This window comes from Apis florea, unplaced genomic scaffold (genome assembly GCF_048593485.1).
Source record: "Apis florea isolate Af1SG1 unplaced genomic scaffold, ASM4859348v1 contig_3772_pilon, whole genome shotgun sequence".
Lineage (NCBI taxonomy): Eukaryota > Metazoa > Arthropoda > Insecta > Hymenoptera > Apidae > Apis > Apis florea.
This window is the reverse complement of record NW_028256845.1, coordinates 4,365,674-4,379,373: the sequence shown is the minus strand read 5'-3', so window position 1 is coordinate 4,379,373 and position 13,700 is coordinate 4,365,674. Positions and strand designations below refer to the sequence as shown.

Sequence of the window (13,700 nt, the reverse complement as noted above, 5' to 3'; positions counted from 1 at the left end):
CGTGAAAAGCGACTTTTGTTAAATGAGAAAATACAGGGATTTACGACGCTCTTTTTACCTTGAGAAATCGTCAAGAATAAAAAAAAAAAATGGAACTCGATCGAATGAAATATTCAAATTTAAATTTGAACATTCACAATATAAAAATATAAATATCCTTTATCTTCTTATCCGACTTGAGAAATTTAATTTATTCGTTCGTTGTAACGTGGGAAAATGGATAAAGAACAACGTAATTTAAAAACAATTAATTAATAATTTACGATTATATATACATTCGATACAATGCAAAGAAGACATATTTTCAATTTCCTTCAATTTTTCTCCGATCGATTTAACAATCCAATCAATCTTATCTGCTAATAATAATCTACCATTATCAATAGTTAAATACCAACCCACCCCTCGTTCAACCATAATTAATCACTCAAATTCACTCATCCCCTGCAATCACCGCATGCCCATAAGCCAGCCGTTCAAAGTTTTCTCCTATATCCCTTAACACCCCCGAAAACGTTCACCAATTAATTTAACGTATCCCGCAATATCCGAATCCCCCCATCGTGGTCGATCATCCATCGCGTCCATCCGAGATCGAAATTTAAAGAAGGGGATGAGCGCGAGCTCATCAGAAATATCGGAAAAATCACCACCCATAAAAAAAAAAAAAGAAAAACAGCAACGATGATGCATTGTGCGTTCGATAATCGATAGAAAGATAGTTTCTCCTGGACAACAATGATCTCTGACCGGCCATACATTGGCCGATTATTAAATCCATCAACGTCTCTTTGATCTTGCCGTGGAAATCCTATTTCGGTCGAGTGATTGGCCGCTACTTCGGAATTTTCACACTGTCGTTGACCGAGGATTAGACGGAGGGGATGGATCGGAGGAGAGTGATGGATCGTTGAAATGGGTGGATGCTTTTTTTTTTTTTTTTTGTCTCTTTTTCTATGATCGTTGAAACGATAACTGCTCGACAAGATCTCTCACGGGAAGGGGATTCTGTTGTTCTCCACTCGATTGGAAATCGGTCGTATTAACAAATTGAACGAGGAAAAAAAACTTCCCCTTCGTTTTTACCCTTCACTAGTCTATCACTAGGCTCACTCTAATTTCTCCTTCCTTTTGAATTATCTCGTCGACTAGTTTATTAGGAAATATTTGAAAAATTCGTAACTTTACCCGAGGATAATTATCAACTCTCCTCCCACCATCGTGTTTCGATTAATTAATATAAATTGATCTTGGAACATCGGAGGAAAGCGCGCTATACAAAAAGCTGTGACACGCGGAGGAAGGGAGGGCGAGGTGAGTAGAGAGCTAACGAAAATCGATAATACGAATATCTGCGCGAATGGCGAGCTTTTGCCCGATAAAATTCGGCGATAATGAGAAAGAAGAAAGAGAGAAGGGCGATGTCCAGATTGACGAATAGTTCGAACTGTGGCATCAGCTGTTCAGAGAACACTTTGGGCCGCGAAATTCAGAGGCGGAATGAAGGGCTGAGGAAAGGGTGGCGATTCGGTTAGAGATATTATATAGAGTGAGATAGAGAAAAGGGGGCGGGAGGGGATTGAAGTTTAAAGAGGATTAGAGGCATAGAGCGAGCGGGGAAAAAAAAAGTTCAAGGCTCGAAGCATCGATTCTGCTCGACGGTGAGACGCGGAAACATGCCAGCGAGCGAGCAAGAGGGACGAGGAAAAAACGAGAGAGAGAGAGAGAGACGAAGATTGTATCGGGAAACAAATCAGAAGAGAAGAGAAAATAAACGAGGAAAGAATCTCGAACAGACAGATTGTTCGAACAAACGAGTCGAAAGAGGAACAACCAGGGAACGAAGATAAAAAGAAAAGCTGAGCCAAAAGAAGAAGAAGAAGAATCTGTCATCGATGCATCGAGAGGGATAATCATAGGCGTAGGCGTTATTGCCATTTTTTTGTTTTTTTTTTTTGCAAAAGTCGATGCACAAACCTGGGAGAAGATGTTCGATAGCGCGAGTTGGCTCGTGTAGTTGGGTCTCGAATGAAGAGGGTGGTGTTTGGATCAATACCAACTGCCCCTATTCTTTGTCGGTGTGTATGCACGAGCTGTAGCTTCGCCGTGGGACGCACCCACACAAACACGCTGCACCGATCTCTGTGTATCCGTGTTCTTGCACACCAACTCTTTCCACGCGACTCTATGTTTGTATATATATATATATGTATGTATGTATATATGTATATATAATATACATACGCGCGTTGTTTCCCTGTTACATCGATGTACGACGTTATATAGGAACACGCGTGAGTTTGCAATTGGAACCACTACACACCACTACGAGGCCTGGCGTGCAACTCGGCAATCGTTTCTGCGCTAGAGCGCATCTGATTATAGATCGGGCTCTACTACTGCGGCCGGGCCTGTCACGGGGTGGATCCACTTGTTGGATAACATTACCGATCATTATCGATGCGTTATCATCGTGTATTCGCGGATTGTCGCATTTTCTGCCTCGTTTGCTGTGCGGAATTCGTGCTTCGATGGAGATAACGTTATCTTATCTTATTGGCTAATTCTAATTATAGTTTTTGTAATTGAATTGTAATAATTGTAATTATATAACAGATTCTTTCGACAGAAATGATACGATTCTAAGAAAGATCATTTTTAAAGAGAAATTCAAATGAATGAAGATAGTGTGTTCGTATTGTCTTATCGTTAAAGAGTTATCGTAATTATAATTTTTGGATCGTAACGATTGTAATCAGACTCTTTCGACAGAAATAGCACTAAAGTGAATGAAATCGCAAAGATAACTACCTCGATAAGTGTCACGTCACTTGATTCTTGTAATAGTTAACCAGTCACGATTTAAAGAGTGTAAAAATTATCGGTTTAACAGGAGCGTTTAGGGATGCGTTCACCACCACCGATCGATATCGGAAGTTTAATATTAATTAACGTCTAACAACGGTTATATTTCGCGTAACACACAACGTGCGCGTTGAATTCTCGCTCAAGTTCTCAGACTGATCCTTGTCTTTCAATTTGTCCCCCACGCGTGTGTCACGCCTTATCATCACGAAACGGCAAACTCACGCGATTCTCCCTCCCCTCGATAACCAATTAACCGTGCTGAATATAATTTTAACCTCAGCTGTTAGCGGTAAGAAAATGGAATAAACGCGACGCGTTATATCTATTTGTTCTCGATATCGTAAACGATATTTCCTTTCCCTGGAAGGATTTATCAAGATCCGGATAAATAATTCATGGAATTTAATATCGGCTCGCGAGGGAATTATATAGCGTGCCATTTGGTTGGAAGAAGGCTTGCACGCGTGATCTGACACCGCGTGAAAAGTATTGCTCTCCATTAATCGACCCCTCCCTTTACGGGGTGTTTGCGCTGCTCGACAGATTTTACCAGGTCGTTGGTCATATATCATCGGGCAAACGCCGGTCAAGTTGGCCGATAATGCGACGCAACGCATATGGGTGGAACGTTATTAGGGATGACACTTGTCAACCAATCGGATCGTTTAATCGTATCGCGCCTTTTCATCGCAGGTTTCTTGCCTCGCCATCGTGGGGGACGCGTTAGGAACGCTCTTTTTTATCCCCTCCTTGACGAGAAGTAAAAGTTTTCGAGAGAGACAAAAAGAGAGGTTTGGAGAGGATTCGATATTGATGGGTGAAAAAGTCTTTCTTTCGTTCTCCAAAGGAAAATGGACACTTTTTTTCCCTTTTTTTAGAAGATTTTTCTGCGCTTCGGGAATACATATATATATATCTCTTTCACGTGCCAAGCATTTCTGTAACTGAATTATACGGATCACCGGCCCATCCCCCTCGATAGCGGAAATGCGATTCGTTCGATCGTCGAACGAAAGTGACGCGAAATTTGCCTGCACGCGTCCACGATGCAAATCTAATTTCCATTTGCATTGCGTTATCCTGACCGGTTTAATAATTACTCCACAATCGTATATATTCGTTAACGAGCTACGTTTTCGAAACGATAACGATGTATTCGAAATTGGCCGATGATAGCCGGATGGAAAATTGAAATGTAGCCGTTCGAAAATGACTCGATGTAATTTATTGGTTAAAATAAAATCCTCGAATAAATTCTACGAGCAATCGAGGATCTCCGCGATAATGTTGACAATGCCGACGAGCTGTCACTAACACCGGCGTACATTAAGCGGACAATCATCACAGCTTTCGAGATTTCCTTGAGAAATTGCACGTCACGTGCATGCACGAAACGCGTATTCGAGATGCAAGATTGCTCGAGCTAAAACACGAAACATCTCGGTGGGGGATTTGTAACGACCGAGTTTGCGATAAGTTTGTGAAATTGAATTCCTGCAGATTCATTAATAACGTCCCTTCTTTCTTTCTTTCTTTCTTTTCACGTTTGTCCTTCTTCGGATTTTTGACGAGTCAGTGGAACGAAAGAAAAAGTTAAGTTTAAACTCGTTGGAAAAGTAAAAGCGAGAGGGGTGCGATTGATAAATTTCGACGACCTACATTTTAACAGTTGTCAGCGGATCGAGCATACGTGTGTACTACACGCGTGCAAGCCAAGGTCGATCCTTCTCTACAAATTTGCTGGAGCCAGTCGTTTCGACACGGTTCGTCGGTGTGAATCACACTGGTTGATCGACCACGGATCGAATAAATTGCTTTCGAGCGCTCGTATCCTGTACACGACTGCTTTAAGTATCCAACCACTTTAGTGGATTTCTAATAACTATGCATGCATTTTAACGAGGTGTACGAATTAATGAATCGAGGCAGCAATTGCTTTTATATACGAAACATTAAAATTTGTAATTATATGTATTTTTTTTTTCTTTTATAACGAGATATACAGTTATTTAGGCACATGTTTTTATTTATGCCTTGCAATTTCGATTAAATATCACGTGCTATGCAGTTTTGAAAATCGATTTTCCTTTTTGCAAACGATACATTTTACGATCTCCGTAATATCATTGACAGTAATTTTCGTCAAAGAGAGTCCTTCACCTCCAGTAATAGTAATCCAATTTATCTCGAGCAAAATCAACACACCAAGATTGAAAATTTCAATGGAGCATCCATGAAAATGTTGTATAAATAAACGAGAAATTTTTTATTACTCAATCAAGCGGAAGCAAATACATAGATCGACCTTGAGTACGAAATCGCGCTTTTATAAATTTCGAGAAAACGTATATACAGCCCGAGACAGAGATTTTTCGCTGGAAAATTCATTTGGAAAATTTATATCGTTCATTATACATAAAAGAACGATCTTCGTTTCTCTTCATCGTCGATAGAGAATCCAAAACCCGAAGCGATATTATTATTGTTCGAAAATGTAATATCTTTGAACATAGTATTTGAGAGCAAGTGAAAATAGTTATAAACGTCGTTTCGATTTGCTTGACTCTTTTTCATTCTCGATTTTTCGTCCCGCCTGGTATGCGCACGATCGTTGAAAAACGACGGTCAAAGACCTCTGCTCGAACATGCTACGAACGTTCCTCCGACAAATTAGATCCATCCAGAACGCGATACGAAGTTGCAACGGTATTCGAAGAATCCCGTTTAAAATACTCTCCACTCGTGCGAACGAGTCGATAGAATCGGAGATAGAAATCGCGATATAAAGTTGAGTTACGCGTGCAACGTGGAAAAATTATCGAACTAGTAGAAGGGAATAAAGGCTGGTAAGAGCGAAAAGAAGCACTTTAAAGATGCGTTCGATTACTTCCTTCCTGAACAGAGTGTCTTCGTTCCTCGTTCAACGATAAACGATGTACTCGAAACGTGTACGTAACGCGTGAATAAAATTCGTCCCGAACGTTTACACGTTGTCGGTGCATCGTATAATGATGCGAGTAAAATAATAAATCGGGATGAACGAACATTTCCGTTTTAATTGAAAAATTTCTATTTTTTTTCATTTCCTTTTTTTGCATTTCGTTTATTAATTTTCCCTCGCTTTTCGACAAGTTCGATCCATCCAGATTTTTTTTTTTTTTTAAGCTTTTTGGAATTAAATTGGAAGCTTCCCTTGATATCGATTCTCGCGCGATTAAATCACCGCAACCGCCTCTTATCTCCCCTTATCTTCCCCGTGTATTAAGCCACGCGTGGTAATTGGTCGCGCAGTATAGTAATAAATTGATATTAATGTGATTATTATCGTTGGAACCGTGCACCAACAAATTAATTAAGTTAATTTCGATTTTTATTGCAAGATGCACGTACCATATTCCTTAATATAAATAAATTTTCTAGATAACCGGAGCCGATTAATCCCCCGACTTTTTTTCTCCCGTTACGATTCGTCGACGATGGATTAATTTACGTGAAAACCCGGGTCTGGCATTCTTATAATACGAATACACGGTTTTAACGGCTCTTACAATTTTTCACAATGCAGAAGAGAGGGGGAGGGAGGGGGGAGGGGAGGGGAAAGAAGAAAGAAAGAGGAACGGTTTCTTCGCCTCTAGCGTCTTAACGCGCGGAAATTATTTTCCACTCTGAAAAAGACTTATTCAAAGATCGGAAATAAGACGAAACGCTTTTTCCAATTACCACGGTTCAATGGCGGTATAGTCTCGTGGCTCGTGGAAACTCGGGTGAATTAATTTTGAATAACAACCGAGTTCGGAAAATCGAGGGCGGAGGAAGAGAAGCGGAGGGAAAAATAGCTGGTTTTTCTGAACGGATGATTTTTCGCTGCAATGAAACTGTAAATGCAATTATCGGAAAAATTCATTTGAAAAAAGTGCGGGAAGGTAAACGTCGTTACTCGTTTCAACAACATGAACATAAAGCTGATAAAAAGTCGATTTCCATTTTTTTTAGAACAAGAATAGATTTTTTTTTTCTTTTTTTTTTTTTTTCATTCGATTAATTTCAACGACGAGTTGAAAAGGAGCAATGCGGAATTTTTTATCGCTTCTTGTTTCGCGAATATCGGGCTTAAAGGATTTTCTCAAAATGCGATAAAATGCATTATAAAATGTGAAACTTTGCGATAAATTTTTTTATATCTCTCCGACACTTGTCATCGAAAATCAATAACATTAAATTTATCGAAATCTCGCTCATCCCCCCATCGTATGCTTTCATATATTTCCCGTACCATCGACCTATCTTTTATTTTTAAAATAAACATTCGTTCTTTTTACCTTCTATAATTAATTTACCATTTTTAATCCCCCGATGGAATAAATAAAAGATCCAAAATAGATCCAAGAAAAAAATTATATATCCCCGTAAATTGTGAATCACGCAAGTTATACTTATCGAATCAAAAAAAAAAAAAAAAAAATTCCTAATTCCAACAATAACACGAATTATTAACGTTTGCGTTTCTACGATCATCGACAACTTTCAGAAACAGAGACGACATTAAAAGAGGAATTATAATGTTAAGAAAAAAAAAGGAAAAAGTTCGTGTTACTCACGTTCTCCTCGACGGTCTTCTTGATCTTTGCCCCAGCCTCGACCACGGTTTTTCCAGCCTTATTCACGGCGCTGTACAAAAATCCTCCGAGAGTCTTGGCGCCTGCCAGGGCTTTCGTTGAAACTGCGTCAAGAGAAAAATAATGAGCGGCGGTGATACGTTATCCGGTGGAATTTAATGGAGGGCCGGTCGGCGAAAGAGCGTCCGCCGAAAAAAAAAAAGAAAAAAAAAAAAAACACGAGCAGACTACCCTCTTCCCCCTTCCGTCGTCCCCCGCACTCTTTCAACGGGCGGCACAAACGGGAGAAAACCGCCACTCGAATCTCTCTCGCGGGGATTCCGCCGTTTATCACTGGTGCTCCACGAAAATTAAACACCCCCGACGAGTGGGGGAGTGAAGGATCACTAGGTGATTTGGGAGGGGATATAATTATTACGTGTGATGGAATGGAGGAACGAAAATAAAAATAGTTGTCTGAATTTTCTTGCGTAGATGGATGATGATTTGGAAAATTGAATGTACGATAAATTTTCAGAAATTTGTAATTTTATGTTAAGCGCGCAGTGGGATGGAAGAAGGAGATGGAGAAAAAATAGTTTTCTGAATTTTCTTGCGTAGATGGATGATGATTCAGTAATGCTGGAAAATTGAATGTACGATAAATTTTAAGAAATTTCTAATTTTATGTTAAACGCGCAATGAAATTGGATGAAATGGAAGAACGAAAGAATGGTGGAAGATGGAAAGATTGGAAAATTTTCAGAAATTTATAATATTATGTGCGGTGGAATGAAGAAAGAGTGATAAGAGATGGAAGAAAAAAATGATTTTTTTGGATTCACAGATGTGTGATAACTGATTAATAAGTTTTCACAGATTTATAATTTTACCATTTTATGATAAATGGAATGATCTACTATCTTATAACTTATTCGGAAAATTATATTATTTATTTGATTTTAGATAAGAAGATTTATTAACATAAATTGCAAAAAGGAATTATTTTTTCTTTCTTTATAAAGAAGTAATATGCAAGAATATTATTTCATTATTATTTTGGAATAAAAAAAAGTAAATCGTTATTAACTTTATTTTGTAAATCAAAACGTCGAGAACAAAACGTCGAGATAAAATCATATCTTTAACGATTAAATCCATTTTTTGCTGTCAGATTAAATAAAGATTTAATAACATAAATATAGTTGACATTTTTTTATTAATCAAATCATGCATCGCGTTTCATTGAATTTCAAAAATATTGTTTTCCAAGTTAATTTTCGCGCTATATATACGTATCGCATAACTTCAACACGCGATCCAACCAGATAATTAAATATACAGAGGGGAAGGGGGGAAAAAAGTTGTATGAAATATTAAATACATTCACGCAAATATCAGGATAAACGGTTAACATTTGCTAATTAACAAACGTCGTCGGTTGACAGATTCAATTCTGAATCAAGGTGGCCTTTGTGTTCAGCTTAAAGCGTGTGTCTACGAGTATCAACCCCTATTCACTATGCATTCCATTCGACGGAATGACTTTGAACGATCTCGATTAACCTCGTGTGACAAACACAGATCAACGTGTCAAACGTCACGATAGTTTTAACATCCTCCATTCAACGCCAATTTTTATCCCAAAATGCTTCTTAATTCAATATCTCATATCTCAATTTTTCTCTCGTTTCGAAAATTGAAATCATACATATTTTCTCACACTTTCCTCGAATTTAAAAAGACACGACAGAGACGAAAGAGAAAATCGTCAGATTTAATATGCAAATTCAATACAATTCTCTACAATTGTCTCTAATTGATATTCGCGTTTCCTTCTTTTCATAATAGAACACGAAAATCCATTATATCGAGAAGAGAGTGACATTTCCTCCTCCATTAATATTTAATCCAATTCTTCGATCGTACTAAAATTTTCCAGATCCAATTAAGGACAATTCGAAATCAGCAATATATATTTTATATTCAACGAAAAAGATCCATCTCGTACCTTTCCTCGTATCATCGAGATGAAATTGCACACTCATCCCGTGACACCGGTGGACCCTCCCTGATCCAAAATTGCCAGCTGACAGAATAGCTGACGGTACGCAGCATACTCTCAGCCAAGTTCCAAATCCTCTGGAATAATTATTATATCTTTGAATAATTATTATTATTTCTTTCCTCCTCTTTTTATTCCCACGATAAAATCCACCACCAAATCGTTCAACCCCGCGCGAATCTTCTTATCTCTCGAGAGAGGTTCACTTGCCGGAAAAGAAGGGGCGTTTAAACGGGTGGATGGAAGAATTAAGCGCGGCCTCTCGCGGAGAAGCGTTAACTCGCATAAACCATGGCCGTTGCCACAGCCCAGTAACTCGTTCCTCGACGTAAACTCGAGGCCAATTTAATCAACCAAATTGAGCCACTTCGATTCACCGTCGCTCCTCCGTCTTCGCCTCTATATCCATCCTTTTCACTCCCTCTTCCTCTATTCTTTTTATCATCTCTCACCTCTCTCTCTCTCTCTCTCTTCTTTCTCTCCTTCTTCCGATCAAACGAGGCCTCGATGCCGGAAATTCATTCATAGGATCGAGGAGGCGACCGCATTTGCACAATAATTCCGGTGTTACGCGGAATTCAATTCAATTCACGGTCGAACGAGTCGAATCGAATAAAATGGGAGGAAAAAAAAGAAGAAAAATAATAAAATAAACAGGAGAGGGGGAGGAGGAAAGGAAGGGAGGAGAGTCATCATCGTGGCACTTTGACGTTGGCACGATACCAATCCTTGCGAAACAGGTGCCAAATATCGCATCGTGTTAGGTTTACCGGTGTGATTTGTTGCCTGGCAAGATCGACCATCCTCACACCTCTCCCCTTCTGGACAATTTAATACCGTGGCCGCGTATTTAACGAGTCGAGTTAAATAAGAAATATCGCACCATCGTGTAAACTCGCGTGTGTCGTTAATCGCGGAGAAATCGATGGGGCGGACGAGGCGGTGGCTCGTCGCATCGCCAATCGAGTTTAAATTTCCCTCTCGCCGGAACAACTCCAATGGAGAGATCGCCGGATTCGGATGCGATATCGACACTCGACACGTCACTGTTCCTTCGTAATTTTCGCACTTTCACAGCAACTGTGGAACAACGTCGTTATTCTTCGCGATTTTCTTCCTTTCTCTCGAAGGAATCGCCTTCGAGATTAACGAGGGAATCGAGAATGGGCGAGTTTTTTTTTGGATTCTGATTCTCAGAATCAGCAGGGATCCAGAGATAAATGACGGAGACGTGATGCGCGATCTTTGTTCCGCGAGCCAACTGCGGTTCCGAGTTGCTGGCGATTGTAAAACGCAGAGGGGAGGGGAAAGATTACGCGATGCGTGTGTGTATAAACGGTTCACGATAACTCTGGGTCGTCGCCAGTTGACGACAAATTGAAGTATGTTCCCTCGAATTTTGAAAAGAAAGAGGGGGAAGGAGAACGAAAGAAGCTTAAAAAGAGAAATTTTCAACTGGCAGAGAATAGTTGGATTAAAGCTTCGGTTCGAAGAAGAGATTTTTTGAAGATATATATATGTAATAAATTGTTTTTTTTAATAGCACGAGTTTTCTCAGAAAAATAACTTTTCTCGCAAAAATAACTTTTTTAGAGTTGAAAATCATTCGTGTAATGCAAATTGGATTTGGATGGAATTAAATGGTGATGCGCCTTTCACTCTTAATCCTCGTTTCTTTCAGTTCGCTTCTTCAAAAATCTTCTCTTTAAGTTTAGTTTAAAAAAAAAAAGTTTAACCAAGTCTCTTTTCAAACGGGAAATTAAATACGAGAGAAAAAAAGAAAATATCATCACGCTTTTCAGAACCGTAAAACATGCAAAAAAGAAAAGTCCCTTGAGGCAGAGATCTTAATTTTGATCGGGGAGGGCCATCCCTTGTTTCGTCCCTCGTCTCTCAAATTCTTTTTCACTCGACTCATTCATGACTTTGCACTTCGTCCATTAGATAGAACAGCCTAATACTCATCGATCCACAACCCCCCTCCTCCCTCCCTGTCCTTCCAACTTTTTATTCACAAAATCCATTCACGAAAGGGAAAGTTCGATTTTAAAGTTGGTAAACGATATCGGACAAGGGGGTGTTATGGAAATTATATGACGTGAGGGCTGGCATTTAATCAAACATCGACCTTGCGCGTTAACCTCGTGCCAGTTTCGTCGCTTGGAAATCAAAGGGGAACAAAAAAGGAAAAAGAGGGAATAAAAAAAAAGGAAAGAAAAGGTTGGAAGAGAGAAGAGAGAGGGGGAGGGTGAGATCTTGGCTCGAGAGAGGGAAAAAATACTTTCCAAATAAAAAGAGATACATTTAAGTCGACGCGCACGTGTCCTCTTCTCTCTACGTGTCACGCGATCCTTTGAAAATACTCGTAGGCTCGTTTCCTATTCCTCGAGGGATCCGAATGGCGCATTCGAACGTGCAGCGAATATATTATATATATATCTCGGCAAGAGAGATAGTAAATAAAATTACCGCCTCTATCTATCCCAACTCGATGATTTAATAATCCCACGTACGATCTTAGCCGAGCAGAACCCTCAGGATTTAACGTTCGAGATCTCCGCCATCTTTCCCTTTAACCCCTCTTTTCCGCTATCCGATTTATCAGAACAGAACAGAAAGTCGTTGCCCCATCCTAGGTGCATCAAAATACGAGTAATACCTTCGGCCAGAAAATCTTCCAACCGATCTGACGAAAAGCGAGCGAGCACAAGGGCCGAACGAAGCTCAAGTAATAGGACCAGGTATCGTTGTTCTCGAAGAAAATCCCCCCAGCTTTGCGCTTCGCTCCTCGCCGGCGAAGATCGTTCGGTTGGAAAACGCTGGGAACGCGATACAAGAATTCAGCGATTCTCAAATTTCGCAATCACCCTGTCGAAGGGGGAGAGGAGGAAGAAGCCAAAGCACCTCCATTGAAACGTCGTTTCGTAAACTTTGGTGTCATCGAACCCTGGCCATCTTCCGGAACGATGGTCAAAGAGGGTGCTCTTTCTTCTTCCCTTCGAAAAACGATAGCGAGTAGCGTGTCTAGCGCGAGGCGAGTCTCAAAAGAGGTAAGGGAGGGTAACGAGGGAGAAATTCTTTCTTTCTTCTATTCCTCGCTCTCTTTGATCGCGGAGTTTCATTCCTCTTGGCGGAAAAAATTTCCCCCCCTTCCATCGAGGAGAAGTTTCGATACATTGAGATTTTTTTTTCTTTCCTTCTCGTATCTCGTCTCGTCAGTGTGCGTCACCGCAATCTATTACCAGTTTCTGGATAATTCTCTCTCTCTCTCTCTCTCTCCCCCGAGTTTGGATGGGTTTGTTTGAACAGAGCGACGAAACAGCTGTGGAAAAGTGGTCTGGCCGCCTATAATTAATTCTAGTGGCGGTCGTTGCAACCCGGCTCGTTAGCATTTTCGATCTGACCAGTTGCAACTGTGCTAATATCTCTCTTTACACGAAAGAGGATTGAATAAAAATAAGCAGCTAATTCTGGATGGAAAAAGAGTGTAATGGTGATTTTACGAAAGATTCTTAGACAAAGTGGAAAATGTGAATGGAGAAAATGGGGACAAGATTACGCGGGGAAAAGCGCAAGGTCGAGGTACGTGAAACCGTCGTTGATTAAAACCGAGCAACGACACTGTCTCTCTTTCTCTCCCTCTCTGTCCTCCTCCATTTACTTGACGGAATAATTAGTGCGTGCAATTAGCCTAGCTTGAAAGCAGCCTCCATGAAAATTGCACGATTTAACGATTGTTTGTCAGAAGCCAACACAATTTCCCGGACTCGGGATTAATGTCTCTCTTGAGGACTTCGTTCAAGTATGCAAGTATCCATTATAGAAAAGGATCGATGCCGACTCCTAGAACTTGGCCCGTTTAATAAGAATTCGTAGTAACTTCTTCTTCTAATCGTTGAAATTAAATAAATAAAAAAATCAAAAAAAAAAAAAAAAGAATGAAAATAAAGAAATTAAAAACAATTAGAGAGAAAAGAAAAGAGAGATGAGTAAAAATTCTAATCAAAAAAAAAAAAAAAAGGTAATACAGAAATAACAATTTATCCTGATACGATAAAAAGAGGGGCGAAAAGATTTAAAGAAACTATAACATCGCGTCGTTCGTTATATTTCGTGGGATCCCCAGTCAACCCAGATTCGACCGGCGTTGAAAGCGCATCGCTCGCTCCCAA

At 39.9% G+C, this 13,700-nt stretch overlaps 1 protein-coding gene across 11 annotated transcripts in view; it reads right to left on the bottom strand.

Annotated features, from left to right (window-relative positions):
* Nucleotides 1–13,700, bottom strand: part of Sap47 (Synapse-associated protein 47kD) — a 59,106-nt gene that overhangs the window by 35,824 nt on the left and 9,582 nt on the right. For all 11 annotated transcript variants that reach the window (XR_015294452.1, XM_012495618.3, XM_086915237.1 and 8 more), the window contains one exon: nucleotides 7,467–7,588. Coding sequence is in view for 10 of the 11 variants with exons in the window: in XM_012495618.3 (XP_012351072.2) it covers nucleotides 7,467–7,588 (122 nt within the window). In the remaining variant the exon portion in view is untranslated. The remainder of the gene's footprint in view (nucleotides 1–7,466; nucleotides 7,589–13,700) is intronic.